The following is a 15,065-nucleotide window of genomic DNA, read 5'->3' as shown; positions in this document are numbered from 1 at the left end:
GCACAAGATTTGTCATTTCTAATCATTTTTAAGTTCAGGGATTAATAGTATGAAATATGTTTACATTCTCATGAAACAGACTGTTAAAACTTTTTGATCTTTCAGCCTCTACTTTTTTGCTTTTTTTAAATCGAGTACTCTCTACCTTTGTGGAGTTCCATTATCTCTTTTTTCCCATCTTAAAAATACTGGTATTGTTCACTTTCCTTTCCTAAATATACATTTTCAACCTTTAGTTGCCTGTGTTTGTTTTTTCCACTTTCATTAATCGCCCATTCTGAGAACATTCAACATTTGGGGCCCGTGATCTGTTCTAGATTTGGCCAGAACTGTTCTCGATGCTGGGATGCTAGGCATGCTACCAGCTCCTTCCATTCTTGTTTTTTTTTTTTTTTTGTCTTTTGCTCTTTTTTCTTAAACATTGCTTGTACCATCTCTTCAGTCTTTTTGATCTTTGCTGTGATATTTTCATCCCATCTAAAACTTAAATATATCCTGAAGTCATTACTTCTGCCATGCAACCTGAAGCATCTAGTTTACTACAAATAATGTCCTTCTGCTGTGCAAATCTGAGGTTCAGGCTTCAGCTGAGAACAGTTAGTAAGTGACTTCAAGGCCGTTGAAGTCACATCCGTGCCCATTCTGGGATGTGCCCAGGTTACCTGTTTCAGTCTCCTCCTTTGAGCTTAGAGGACATAAGGGGACACAGAATGCTATATAATCTGCTGTCAATTTGGTGTGTTTTAGAATATGCTTCCACTTAATGTTGGTTGTGTAAACCTCTCAGAAGGACTTGATGGTTTTTAAGAACTCATTTGCAGAAGTAAGGACTCACATTCAGCATGTTGAGTGCCTTATGGGCTTGTGTCCACTGAGATAACAGAGTCTGGCTCATGGCTCTGCAGTGGCTTGTGGTGAACATAGGCAGTTTTCGATTATTCTTATGATCCTTTCCTTAGATATGCAAAGACGTGGCCCTCTTCAATATGTTGGATCTGTGGGATTCTCACTAGTTATGTTTTATATTTATATTTTAACAGTTTTCCATAGTTCTGTAACTTAGGTCTCTTCACTTCAGTGAAACGTTTGGGCAAAGGTTCTGCCTCCTCATTTGACTGTAAAGTACATTTACCTCTAGGTTGTCAGCATATATTTTAAGAAGGCTGATGGAAATCATTGGCATGAGGAAGAGAAAAACATAAACACTGCTGTGAATTGTCTAGTCCTCTAGAGATGACTTAGCAGTACATGAGAGTCATAAGAGGGTCATACACGTAACATTGTAGATTTCCCCAAGGATGAACTGAAGTGAAGGAGACCAGTCTCGTTTAAACATCAGAGAACTGAAATCTGAAAGTACTCCAAACTTCCTCACACTGTTAGAGTGGACCAGACTGTTAGCCCCAAAAATAGTTATCATCAGATCATCATGGTGACATTAGAAATAGTGGATGTGCTTAGCTGGAGGGTAAGGAAAGTCTGAGGGGTTAGGTGAAGGGAAGCTCAGAGTCTCACACAGGACTGCTTCACTGAGGAGCTGCCCTGGGAGGGGCATGTGACCATTTTTCTTTCTTTCTAGCTTCACAGTATGAATATACACCAGTGAAATCCTTCTTCTGCAGAATCTGGTAAGTAAAGGATGTGGAGGCTCAAAACGTGGCTCTAATTTCTATTCAACTGTTATGGTGACTCTTTTGTATTCAGCTGGATTCTGTCCTGCATACAACAAAATGAGACAAAACAAACAAAAACCCTCTTGATTTTTGCCGTAAGAATTTGTATGTGGTTGAGAAGAAAAATAAAAAGACTGAAAGATAATTGCTAGCCCCATATGACATCAGAGCACCTGGTTTGAAGTAAACAATAAAACAACTGTGTTTTGAGGCCCATTTTGCTTGCTTTTTTTTTTTTTCAGTCACATTTAAAGTTAATTTTTAACATTTCTCTACACCTACCTCTCAGTTCTTAGAATTTTTAGTAGCAGGGCTTAAAAAGAGAGTGATCTAGAAGAAAATTGAGCACACTTTAACAGGAGTGACTTCTTATAGATAGATGTTGCCCTCTGAACAAACTACTGTAATGTTGCTTTCATAGTAAAAAGAAAAAAAATTTTTTTGAGACAGTGTTTCTTTGTGTAGCCCTGACTGTCCTAGAACTCATTCTATAGGCCAAACTTGCCTTGAACTTACGGAGATCCACCTGTCTCTGTCTCCTCCTGAGTGCTGGAATTAAAGGTGTGCACCATCATGCCCAGCAAGAAAAAACATTTTTAAGTGTCACAGTTGCTAATATTAGTATTGATGGTAGTGAATACTCCAGATGTTTATAGAAGGAAAAATGTTTATAATGGAAATAACCAGATATGCTGGAAAATGGGGGCGGGGGGTGGGCATGGACGGTGTTGAGCTAATAGTGTTTGTGTGCATGGAAGGATGGAAGGGCTATGTGGTTTACTGAGTCATTCACAAGTGTGTTTATCAAGAGCATGCCTGGAATGCAGTAAATGTGTGTATGTGGATTGAGGGGGTGGGGTGGTCACTGCAGGTATCATACGGGGAATCTAACCCCACGAAGAGATAAGAATGAAAACCTGGTACAGATTGACTTTGTCAACCTGGATCAGACTTCAGGGAGTCTAACAACAGGCAGTTTATTCCCAGTACAATTTGAAAACAGAAGTTTCCTGGTGTAATACAATCCCAGGTGCACAAGGAAGCATAATTACATTGAAACTCAACTCAGGGCACATGTTATTTCTTCCAAGAAGATGGGTTCTAGAGATATGATACCTGTACCAGCTTAAGGGCCTTAGGGTCTGTCCTGGTCTCCCTCATACAGATAGCACAGAGGTCATCTGGGCTGTTAGCCATCTCTGGTCCTGGTTGTGGGAGCTTGCGGGAGCCTCTGGCTGTAAGGGTCATTTAGATTCCTAGCCACCTCCAGTCCTGGTTGTAAGAGCTTGATGTGGCCTGGTTCAACAGATGACACAGATCACCAGGCTCTTAATCACTTCCGATTCTCAGCTTTTTGGAGGGAAGAATAAGTTTTTCATCTTTCCTATTGTAAAGACAATCCTGTATGCTTAACATTCCTGGTTTCTCTGGAGATCTGTGGGTGCAAGGACCTTCACGCTATGCTCCCAACATAAATGACACACAGGTTTGTTACACTAAATACTTTTAGGTCCTATCTGAATCAGACTCTGTTCAAAGCAAATTTTTTGTCCCTGTGTACTTAAATTCTGTAAGCAGGAGACCAATAATATATAAATATAAATGTGCCCATTAGCAACAAATTCAGGACAAGAAAGTGAGTTCTGGACAGTGGAGAAATTAGTGTTTTATTTAGTCACTTTGTCTTCCGTTGTAACAGAATCCCTAAGACTGGCTAGTTTGTAAAGGAGAACTGTGTGTTTTGGGCTTGCAGTTCTGGGAGCTGGAGAGCATGAAGGCAGTGTCTGCTTGGCATTGGCCAAGGGCCTCATGATGAAGGGCAAACTGGCATGGGCAAAAAGGAGGAGGGAGCCAGACACCATAACAACCAGCTCTCACCAGAGTTAACCAACTGACAGGGACTGCTTTAATCCCTTCATTATGGTGGTGCTGCCTTTACCCCTTAGAGCCCTGCATTGCTCACTACCATTGCACCGACAATTAGCTTTGACACGTACTTTGGTGGTGATAAAGCACTAGACCGATGAAGGAACTCTTTTCTGAGGAATCCCAGTTGCAGCCAGTGACCTGAAGAAGGTGAAGGAGTAAGCCGGGCAACTTTAAGGAAGTTCCTGAGGAAGCATCGTCCATGTGGAAGGAACAGAAGTGCAAAGGCCCTAGGGTGGAACAGAAGGGAAGAGAGGAAGGTAGATGCAGAGGCAGGGACTAGATCACAGGGAACTTGACTTTCAGAGGAAGTATTTTGTTGAGAGTAACTATTTTCAAAACCTTCTCCTTAGACTTTCTAACATAACGAAAGCAGAGAAAATAGTATAATGAACCAATATGTTGTTGGTTTTTGCTCTTTTGGGGGGGCCCCACCACCCAACTCCCAAATAAATCACACATGGAGGCTTATTCTTAATTATGAACACCTGGCCTTAGCTTGGCTTGCTTCTAGCCAGCTTTCCTTAACTTTAAATTATCTCATCTACCTTTTGCCTCTGGGCTTTTCCCATTCTCTTACTTCTGTAAATCTTACTTTTATTCCATGGCTAGCTGTGTAGTTGGGTGGCTGGCCCCTGGAGTCCTCCTCGTTCTCACTCCTTCCTTTCCTCCCAAATTTCTCCTATTTATCCTCTCTGCCTGCCAGCCCCGCCTATTTCTCTCTCCTGCCTCACTATTGGCCATTCAGCTCTTTAACAGACCATCAGGTGTTCTAGACAGGCACAGTAACACAGCTTTACAGAATTAAACAAATGCAACATAAACAAAAGTTACACACTTAAAATAATATTCTACAACATTTCCCCCTTTCGTCTAAATAAAAAGAAATGTTTTAACTTTAACATAGTATAACTACATACAGCAAAAACAGTTATCAAGTAAGAATTAATTTACAATATTCAGTACATTTGTAGTTAGCATATTTGGAGAAAATAATGCATTTTCTATCCTATCTTAGTGAATCCAAAGTTTTACACCTAATTTACTTTCTATCATAACTAAGGAAAACTGCAACTATAACTATCTAGTCTTCAACTCCATCAAAGACCTAGAGGATGAAGATGTAATATTATCTAACAACAGAGACATTTGGCTGCCTGGACAGTCACCCAAAGTTCCTCTGCAACACTGGGGCATCCATCTTCAGCCCACTGGTCCAGATTATCTGGCAAACTTTTCAGTGAAGCAGGAAATTTGAAGGACTGTCCTGCCTTGTTTTGGCACAGTTTAGCAGTTACTTTCCTGTGTGTCTTGCAGAATATCTGGCAGACTCTTCTGTAAAGCAGGAATTTTGAAGGACTATCCTGCCTTGTTTGGGCAAAGTTCAACAGTCTTTTCCCTGTGTGTCCTGCATGTCCAGTCTGCACAGCACATTGTCAGCAGTCAAAGGCAAGAGCAGGTTTTTTTTTTTTGCCTAGTGGCTAACCTTGCCACAATGAAAGCAAACTCTATAAGGGATTTCTTCAATGCCCATCATCTCTGAAGTAAATTAATGCTTCCAGGAGCAGATGTGTCTCATTTTAAATGACATATTTGGGCTAGACACTAGCTGTTCTTCCAGAGGTCCTGAGTTCAATTCCCAGCAACCACATGATGGCTCACAACCATCCATAATGAGATCTGGTACCCTCTTTTGGCCTGCAGGTATACATGCAGAAAGAACACTTTATACATAATAAATAAATCTTTAAATGGTTGAAAGGTTTGAAGACTATCTATCTAAAATATGTCTCTATATGATCTGGAAAGCATACCTTATATATACAGTTTTGGTTGTTACAAATGACTAACCACTAACCTATGTTCCTGATTCTCCTATATAGTTTATAATAATAGCTTTCAAAAACTAGAACTTCACCCTACATTTCCAAATGAACTGCATAGTCACAATACCTCAAACAAAAATAGAAACATGCATACACTATGCTGTAACAAAAATAACCTTAAATTTTTATCAATATACAAAAATCCTTTAAATAAGAGTAGAAACCTACAGACCCTATAACAAAAGTAACTTTAAATTTGTATCAATATACTATATTCCCCTAAATTATAACAAATACCCATAACCAACCAAATAACCCAAAACCACCACACCCTCCAACTCTTGGGAATGTGGGCATGGTTGTGTCTAAATTGCTTCCTGCTGTCTGTAGACGAAGTATCTTTAGGGTCCCAGAGAGAAAATTTGAGATAATGGCCAAGTCCTAGGAAGACCAGGTATAACCTTTGTTAATAGATACTACCTGTCAAGATTCAGGAGGTCTCCCTTGATCACTTCTGATCCATATTCCTGAAGGAATCCACAACCTCCCATCTCCTGTGGGAACAAAACTCCAAAGCACTTTTGATTTCCATTTGAAAAATACATTTTTGACTTCTTTTTTAAAGTTAAGATAGCCCTCAAGTATCTAGGTTGGCTCAATTTTGCAGTCATATTCACAATTCTATGTCTGCCAGCAGCTGTTGTTTGCTTATCAATAATCAAAAAAAATCAAAATCAACACAATAACATACAGGATTCAGGCTCCCTGTGTATTTCCCATCTCTACATGGCTTTTTTTATTATTATTTTACTTCTCTCTTTAAAGGCTTTATTACTTAACTGTTCATTTTTTTTCTATGACTATACCCCTTTTTTTTCCCTCTCTTTCGTAAGCCTACACACTGGAACCTGTTTAGAAGTGTTTTGTTTTGGGTTTTTTTTTTTTAATCTAAACTTGTTTTACTGCATATCTTTTAGCCATTTTTGACCCTGTGAGCAAACCTTTAACTGTTAAGCAGCGTGGACCTCTGCCTGCGGCTTTGGCCACTGGTCTACCCACTTCTCAGGTCATGAAAGCTAAGCCTAAAGCTCATGGCCCCCTTAGAGGTTCTTGACCGAGAACTGCATTCAGCCTACCTAGTTATGGAAGCCAGTACCTGCTTTGCCACAAGTGGTTTTCACTTAGCTTCCTGCTTTAATTTAGTGCTGCTAGCTGAACAGCAGTGTCTCTTAAAGGAGCCATGACCTTTTTCTTTTCTTTTTTCTTTTTCTTTCAGCTTTCTCAGGCCCTACATGGAAATACAGGCCCCACATTGGGTGCCAAAATGTTGTTGGTTTTTGCTCTTTTGGGGGGGCCCGCCACCCAACTCCCAAATAAATCACACATGGAGGCTTATTCTTAATTATGAACACCTGGCCTTAGCCTGGCTTGCTTCTAGCCAGCTTTCCTTAACTTTAAATTATCCCATCTACCTTTTGCCTCTGGGCTTTTCCTGTTCTCTTCTGTAAATCTTACTTTCATTCCATGGCTAGCTGTGTAGCTGGGTGGGTGGCCCCTGATGTCCTCCTCTCCTCTCACTCCTTCCTTTCCTCTCAGATTTCTTTTCCTGTATATTCTCTCTGCCTGCCAGCCCTGCCTATTTCTCTCTCCTGCCTCACTATTGGCCATTCAGCTCTTTATGAGATCATCAGGTGTTTTAGACAGGCACAGTAACACAGCTTCACAGAATTAAACAAATGCAACATAAACAAAAATAATACACTTTAAAATAATATTTTACAACACCAGTGTGTTCTGATTGCCCAGCTATAAGCCACAGCCAGCCTGGTGCCATCTGTTTCTCCTCCAGACCCTCCCTTCTGCTTTCTTATCTCAACCTTAGACCTGCTTAGTATTTCAGAATATTTCTAAAAGGCAAAGTTACCATTCACCTCATGGTGGTGAAACTGTCCTGTCTTTGACCAGTCGGGATACTGTTAGGGTAGCTGCCCTGCCCTTGTAGCAGTATCTACATGGTCTTTGACAGCCTCCTTTGCTTTTAGTCATGAGACATCCCAGACTGAACGTAGACTTTTTTACCCTAGACTTAAGAGTCATTTCTCCAGGCATCCCCTGTTGCAGGTGGAGAGAAATGGCATTACCATTGAGATGTAGTCTGATGAGGGGTCAGTCCTTACTGCAGGGCTGCCAGTGTTTGTGGACCTTACTAGGAGGTTTCATTTTCAAGAAAGCATATTTTGCATTAGAAAGGACTGTGGGCTGCTGTGTATGGGACTAGGTCAGCTGTAGCACTGAAAGGCTTGGGTTGTAAAGTCAGGCTAGTGAGGTGGTAGAAGAAAAACTTTTAGATGCTTTACCGGGACTTATTAATGGGTTAGAACCGGGACAGCATATAAAAAGGAGTAAGGGATGGCAATAGAAATCTTGGATGGAGATATTTGAAGCCCAGGAGCATGTAGCAAAAGCACCTTCTTGGAGAGGTGCTTAGTGTGTCTGAGTTGATCTGGATCTACATTGAGACTGTATGAGAACCTAGTTCTAGGTAGAGGTACAGGCCAGCAGGTAATATGTAGGGCAACTGTATATAATGGCATTTAGAACCCTTGGCATGGACAAGCTTGAAGCAGCTCTTCATAGCAATAGGAGGGAAGCTGGACAAATACAAGCATGAAGTCTTGTGTGGTTGGGAGAAGGCCCTCATCCAAATGACTAAAGTAGGAAGCAAGGTCATAGGACTGAGGATGGCTCTGGCAGTTCTGAGACTGCCTTGAGATTAGGGGTCACTAATCTAGATTAAGTTAGAAGAGAGGCTTGATTGCAGACAGAGAGGAGAGTGGCTCACTCTCAGACAGTTGTACTCTGCAGCATGGTGGCATGTCTCAGTGGCAATATAGGAGAAACCTTTTTGCTCATCCTCAGAGCTGCCTCAGAACTGAGAAGGGGTCTGGCTGTACTCCAGCGGCCAGGTTGGGCAGCAGGTTTTAATGCCCTTTTCACCAGGCAGGCATTTTATAGGACAGTGCTTACCTTTAAACCAAGCCTACCTACAGCATCCAAGGAGTAGCTGAATCTTTGAGATTAAGTCAGTTATTTAAAAAACTGAAGAGGGATGCCCTAGAGTTGGGTTTGGCCATATGATCACATGGGACTCTATTTTCTCTTTGTAGTGCTTGGTGTACCTCACAGTGGAAGGGTACAAGTCCACAGGAATTTGGGATGTGGTCATGAGCAGGTCATGGGTGGGGTGGCTCTTACAATGATGTAAGCCGTCCTCCATAAAACCTCCTGTGCAGTGAATAGTGAGTGTGTGTTATTGCCCAGGGTTACTAAAATTTCAAGCTAACCTTCCCTTGGGGGAAACAAACATCTCTAAACATTTTAGATTTGGGTCTTTCTGTCTTGGGAATTACCAGTGGTGCATTCCCCAGCCTTTTCGCAGCAGGCTGAGTGCACCAGGACCAGCTCTAATGACCTTTGATCTCTTCAGTGGAGGTGAAGACAGAGCACAAAAGAAGCATTACTCTCCATTCCGGATCCTCCCCTATTTGGTTCACATACACAGCTCTGCCCAGCCAGAACCAGAGCCTTGCTGTCTAGCACTGGTTGAGAAGATTCACTCTGGTTATGAAGGTAAGTCGGGATGTCCTATGCTCAGAGGCAGAATGCCAGTGTTTAGACAGGAGCATGGGGATAGCTGTTTCTATAGTTCTAGGACAAAAGACTGCTTCATGTCCAGTTGTAAACTCTGTAAGCACTTCTAGCTGATGTTTACTGATGTCATCACTGCTTACTGGCCTTGACTTCCTGTGCTGTCAGTGTGGCTTTGTGGTCTGTACCTCACACTTGGATAGATATCTAGTACTTTAGTCTCTTCTCAACAGGTAACCTGTTCTATGGCCTTTTATATCTGTGTTGTATGAAATAATAGCACTAAAATCATTACAGGAAGAGGCCACAAGAATGATTGAATTTGCCGGGTAGCACATGCCTTAAGAGACTGAGGCATGTATGCCCTGGGCTACGTAACAAGTTCAAGGCTAGCCTGGGCTACATAGTCACTACCTGCCTCAACAAAGCAAAAACTGGAGGTGTAGCACAGTGGTAGAGTGCTTGCCATGCTATGTAACTACAAGGCCCTGGGTTTGATTCTCAACACATGATGGAGACAACATATTCTAGAAGTATTTCAAAACTTCCAGAAATTCCAGTATTTATATTCAATAAACAGAAATACATTTCTAAACTTCTTTATGGGCAGCTTCCATTTACTACTTAAAAAAAAATCACAGTTGGTTCTGATGAGACATGATATGTGCTTTCCTACAAATTGCCACCCAATGAGTCCCAATAAAAACAGGACTATTGGAAAAATTAGTTCAGGGGCACAATGATCAAAAAGTTAATTACATTAAAAAAAAAAAAAAAAAACAGGATAAAGGGCCTAAAGAGATAGATAGCTCAGCGGTTAAGAGCACTGACTGCTCTTCAGTAGACCCAGGTTCAAGTCTCAGCACCCACATGATGGCTCACAATTGTCTGTAACTCCAGTCTAAGGTATCTCACACCCTCTTCTGACCTCCTCCTGTACACACATGTAGACCAAACACCTATGTACATAAAATTTTTCTTTTTAAAGGAAATCATAAAACCATTGATTTACACGTTAAACATTAACAGCAGCACTACTGTAAATGTGGCTTGGGCACTGAGGTAGCAATAGACAGTTGAAATGTATGCGTGTTGAATGTACTCCTGAGCAGTTCCACTGGATGCCTTTTTACGCATTCACTGAGGTTTCTTGCAATTGACGTCATGTTGAAGTAACTGGGATGTAAGCCTATTTTCAGAGTATTGCCTGCGTTTTTCAGTGCACATTTTAGAGCAGGGCTTACCTGACTCGATGGTACCAATTTTATTACATGACAAATTTCTTTAGTGCTATATCAAGTGTTTTTGTTTAGTTATACACTGCCACCAAAGAATATTCAGTCCCTCCCTTACTCCCCCTTTAACTATTAGATATTTATGATAAAGAAATTAGCTATTTAGAATGTAACAGACTTTCTGTATTTAAAATTAACCATAATGTAGTCATCACATATTGACCTCATCAAAATCAAGTTAATAATGGAAATTATTATTTTACTGTAGCTTTGACTTCATGACAGTCAGACCTTAGATTTAAGTTAGATTTCTGCCATTTCATATGGAGATTTTATTCCTTGTATGTTTAGTAGCTAGTTCAGTAGATGATTAATTGGATGTTTGACCCTTAATCAGTCTTTCTCCTTTCTTAATAGCTCCTCGAATCCCTGTAGATAAAAGAATTTTTACCACAACACACACCCCAGGATGTGTGTTTCTTGAAGTAGATGAAAGGTAAATAATTCTTTGAGCCTAAAAGAAATTTGTTTCCGAAGACAGACCAAGGTACTAGAGGTCTGCGTTACTCTTTGCGTACTGTTCTGTGTCCTGTGACACTGTCGGTTTGCCTGCGTGGTTCCTGCTGGTGACAGTGCAACTTCAGTTGAGTCCTCTTAAATATATTTTCAAATTGTGTGTGCGTGTGTGCGTGTGTGTGTGTGTGTGTGTGTGTGTGTGTGTGTGTGTGTGTGTGTGTGGTCAGAGGCCACCTTTCTCGTGTTTGGTCTCACCTTCTACTGTGGGGTTCTTAGGGATCCAGCTCAGGCCAGCAGGCTAGGCGGCAAGTACTTTTACCTGTCGGCTGAATTTTAGTGTAAACATCTTGCATATTGTATTTTTAAAAGTGATCTATGTGATGCCTTACTAGGTTTCATAGCGTTGAGGCTCAGGTGGTGCAGGTGTTATTACTTTACATAAGCCAAGGACCAGTTCTGACTGTACTCAACTTAGGACCAAGACTCAACTCTTTTAGCATTTACTCTAGTGGTATTTCCATTTGACAAATGCTGCTCAAGTAAAATTTATGCTAAATATTGTAATTAGTCTGAAGAGGAAGAAAGAGAACATGTCTTTTAGTGAAGAATAATGTTTAAGAATTTTTCTCTACTTTGAGGGCAATTTTAAAATGATCTTTTATTTTTTTAACATAGTGACAGTAGATGGTGCTTACTGCTGGTTTTCAGGGTTTTTTTTAAGAAAAAAAATTACTTACTTTATGTGTACAGGTGTTTTGCCTGTATGTACGTCTGTACCATGTGTGGAAGCACCTTAAGGAGGACAGAAGACAGCTTCAGATCCACTGGAACTGGAGTTACAGATGGTTGTGACTCACCATCTGGGTTCTGAGAATCGAACTCAGGTCCTCAGGAAGATCAGTCAGTGCTCTTAACTGCTGAGCCATCTCTCCAGCTCTGATTTTTTTTTAGTTTTTTTGTTTGGATAAAGCAAATGTTGGCGGGGCAGTGTTAGTGCACATCTTTAATCCCAGCACTTGGGAGGCAGAGGCAGGAGGATCTCTATGAGTTCAAGGCCAGCCTAGTCTACACAGTGAGTTCCAGGACAGCCAAAGCTGTTACACAGAGAAACCCTGTCTCAAACAAACAAACAAAAAAAACCAAATGTTGTTATCATATTAGTCTATGCAACCCCACATACACACATTTATTTTAGAATTTTACTTATTCTTGAAATTTGAAAATCTGAGATTAGGACTAAGCCATGTGTTAGTGTAAAGTGGAGCACAGAGCATGTTTATGGAGCCTGTTTTATCTAAGTCAGCCTTCCAAGGCTTCTGTGAGTATTGGAGGGATTGGTGCCTTTGGATATTATATTTGATTTTGACATTACATTGTATTCAGTTCTTATTAATCATGTTTTTGTTCATCAGCATTTGTTACTGTGGTAAAATACTGGAAATGACCAGCTTGTAAGGAGGAAGGAAAAGTTTAATGACTGCTCAGTTTCAGGCCATGATCACTTGGCTGTCTCCATTGCCTTGAGACCTCTGGTGGGTCAGGACATCATGGTGAAGTTAATCTACTTCCTTCCTGGGACCAGGAGGTAGAGGGAAGACAGGGTAGGAACCTGAATGCAGGAACTGCGGAGGAATGCTGCTTGCGGGCTCACTCCCTGACTCCCCCATTGCCTCATGTTTTGCCAGCTTTCTTACACAGCCTGGGACCACCTGCCAAGGAAATGACACTGCCCACTTCAGACGGGGCACTCTTACATTAAGACAGTTGAGGCAGTCACTCACAGACATGTCCACAGACTAGCATGATAGAGACAATTATTCAATTGAGACTTCCTTCAGGTGATTGTAAGCTGTGTCAGGTTGACTAGGCCTATAGGCGTACCTCAGTACCCTAACTTCTTTCCACTAGGTGGTGAAGGCTTCATCACCTCCCTGTAGTGCCATGGGCTGGGGACCAAGCTTTCAATGTACTGTACTAACCTTGGGGGACAGTCAAGGTCCACACTACACTAATACTGTCTACACTACATTACTGCTGTATACACTAACACTGTGTACACTACATTAATGCTGTATAAATTTATAGCCCACATTATCCTTGGCATCCTTTTGTTACCATATGCTCTTCCTAAATGACAACAAAGAGCACAAGACTCCTGAGGAACTTGCTAGAAATTCATGTCCAGCTTCTGACTCCAGAGCTTCTGATTCATATATTCACAGTGAGCCTGCAAGCCTGTTCTTAGGGAATGAGATGATTGTGATGTAACATGTCAGGTGACTACTGGCATAGTTAGTTTGTATCTGTTCCCCATAGCACAGGCACTTAGGTTTTTGTTTCATGGATGTGTTAATGGACATCTTTTCATCTTTTCATGGTCTTCCTTTTTAGAATTAAATAGAGAAGTTAGTGTTTGGTGGTGATGTTTTATTTTGCCGAGTGGGAGATAGAATTATTATGTATACTAAGCACATAGTTTCCGACTGAGTTATATTGCCAGCCTGAGTGGGTATTTTTAAATATATAAAAACTCCTTAATTACTTGCTCAGTGTAACATGCTTCCTGTGCTGTGTCCCTGTGCCCCAGGGCAGTTCCTTTGCTGGGTTACCTACCTCAGGATCTGATTGGAACATCGATCTTAACGTATTTGCACCCAGAAGATCGGCCTGTGATGGTTGCCATACACCAAAAAGGTAGGGCCCGCTCCTTTATGGAAGTTGTTATTTGCCACTGATTGGTTCTAATTTTTCAGTTCATTTCTCATTAGAGTTTAGCCTTTATCCAAATAAAAAAAATGTGTTAAAACTGCTAAAGTAATTGTTTCCTACTTTAAAGTGCTGAAAATCCCAAGTAGATAACTGGACACTTGCAATCTTACCTGTGTAAGATTTGGTTGTAATCTTTTTGCTTTATGTAGTTATAAAGTATGTGGGCCATCCTCCATTTGAACACTCGCCCATCAGATTCTGCACTCAGAATGGAGATTATGTCATTCTGGACTCCAGCTGGTCCAGCTTTGTGAACCCCTGGAGCCGGAAGGTTTCCTTCATCATTGGCCGACATAGAGTTCGAACGTAAGTTCATCAGTTGCTGCTGTGGGGTACACAGGTGAGTGGGGCAAATGTCACCTGTCGTGGGAAGATGGACATGGTCGAGTATAAGGTCCTGAATTCAGGTTTTGTTGCTACTTTTCATGGCACTACCAGCACTCTCATTATTCTGATAATGATTGCAATCTTGGGTGGTGGTTCAGCTTTTAGGTCACTGTAGCTGTACTGTAGATCTGGAACTACAGGTCCAGGGGATCCAGTGTCCTCTCCTGGCCTATGCAGGTTCCAGGCATGCTCATGGTGCACAGACATACACTCGGGCAAAATACCATACACATAAAAAATTAAATTAAAAAATTTTAAAGATTTAATTTTATATGTACAAGTGTTTTGCTTGCGTGTGTGTAGAGTGTGTGCCTGGGGCCCAGGGAGGCCAGAAGAGGACACTGGATCCCCTAGAACTGGAGTTACAAACTCTTGTAAGCAGCTATGTGAGTGTTGGGAACCAAACCCAGGTCCTCTTCAAGAGCCAAAAGTGTTCTTTTTGTTGTTGTTGTTTTTCAAGACAGGGTTTCTCTGTGTAGCTTTGGAGCCTGTCCTGGAACTGACTCTGTAGACCAGGCTGGCCTCGAACTCACAGAGATCCACCTGCCTCTGCCTCCCAAGTGCTGGGATTAAAGGCATGCCCCACCACCGCCCAACCCGAAAGTCTTCTTAATCATGCAACCATCTTCAGCCTCTAACTTTGCTGTTTCTTGGTTAGTTCTTCCATCCAGCCTGGGCTGGGCAAGCATTCTCCCACTGGGCCACATCATCACCCAGCCTCACACTAAATGCCAAGCATAATGCCTACATCATAAGACTTGATGAGGTGATATATCTGACTCAGTAATCCTCATTGGTACCCACTCTACCAAGGCCCCAAGAGGTAGTTTCATGTCATGACAAATGTGTAAACCTCGGTACCTAGACTGGTCCCTTCCCCTATCTCTCCTCCCCCCTTAATAACTAGGGGACCTGGGGAAGGTTGACATCCCATTGAAGGGATGATACTTGTAAAGCAATTGAAACAATGACTATCACTCTTTAGGGCAGTGGTTCTTAACCTTCCTAATGCTAGGACCCTTTAGTACAGTTCTTCATGTTATGGTGACCCCCCAACCATAAAATTATTTTGTTGCTACTTTATT

At 41.5% G+C, this 15,065-nt stretch overlaps 1 protein-coding gene and 1 long non-coding RNA gene across 3 annotated transcripts in view; one reads left to right on the top strand and one right to left on the bottom strand.

The window, feature by feature from the left end:
• The window catches only part of Per3 (period circadian regulator 3), a 51,279-nt gene that overhangs the window by 6,357 nt on the left and 29,857 nt on the right, over nt 1–15,065 (top strand). Inside the window, exons 5-9 of one of the 2 annotated variants that reach the window (XM_059255445.1) lie at nt 1,580–1,628; nt 8,913–9,055; nt 10,726–10,804; nt 13,412–13,518; nt 13,743–13,899. In XM_059255445.1, the coding sequence (XP_059111428.1) occupies nt 1,580–1,628; nt 8,913–9,055; nt 10,726–10,804; nt 13,412–13,518; nt 13,743–13,899 (535 nt within the window). Of the gene's footprint in view, nt 1–1,579; nt 1,629–8,912; nt 9,056–10,725; nt 10,805–11,479; nt 13,519–13,742; nt 13,900–15,065 lie in introns of those variants that run through there. The other variant, XM_059255444.1, reaches the window with a different exon arrangement.
• On the bottom strand, nt 1,295–6,261 carry LOC131904338 (uncharacterized). The gene is made up of 3 exons (XR_009377727.1): nt 5,906–6,261; nt 3,671–3,829; nt 1,295–1,716 (listed from the first exon to the last, which is right to left on the bottom strand). It is a non-coding gene; the product is annotated as an uncharacterized LOC131904338 (long non-coding RNA).

This window comes from Peromyscus eremicus, chromosome 2 (assembly GCF_949786415.1).
Source record: "Peromyscus eremicus chromosome 2, PerEre_H2_v1, whole genome shotgun sequence".
In the NCBI taxonomy this organism is placed as follows: domain Eukaryota; kingdom Metazoa; phylum Chordata; class Mammalia; order Rodentia; family Cricetidae; genus Peromyscus; species Peromyscus eremicus.
Note: the sequence above shows the minus strand (reverse complement) of the source record. Positions and strands in the feature narration are given on the sequence as shown.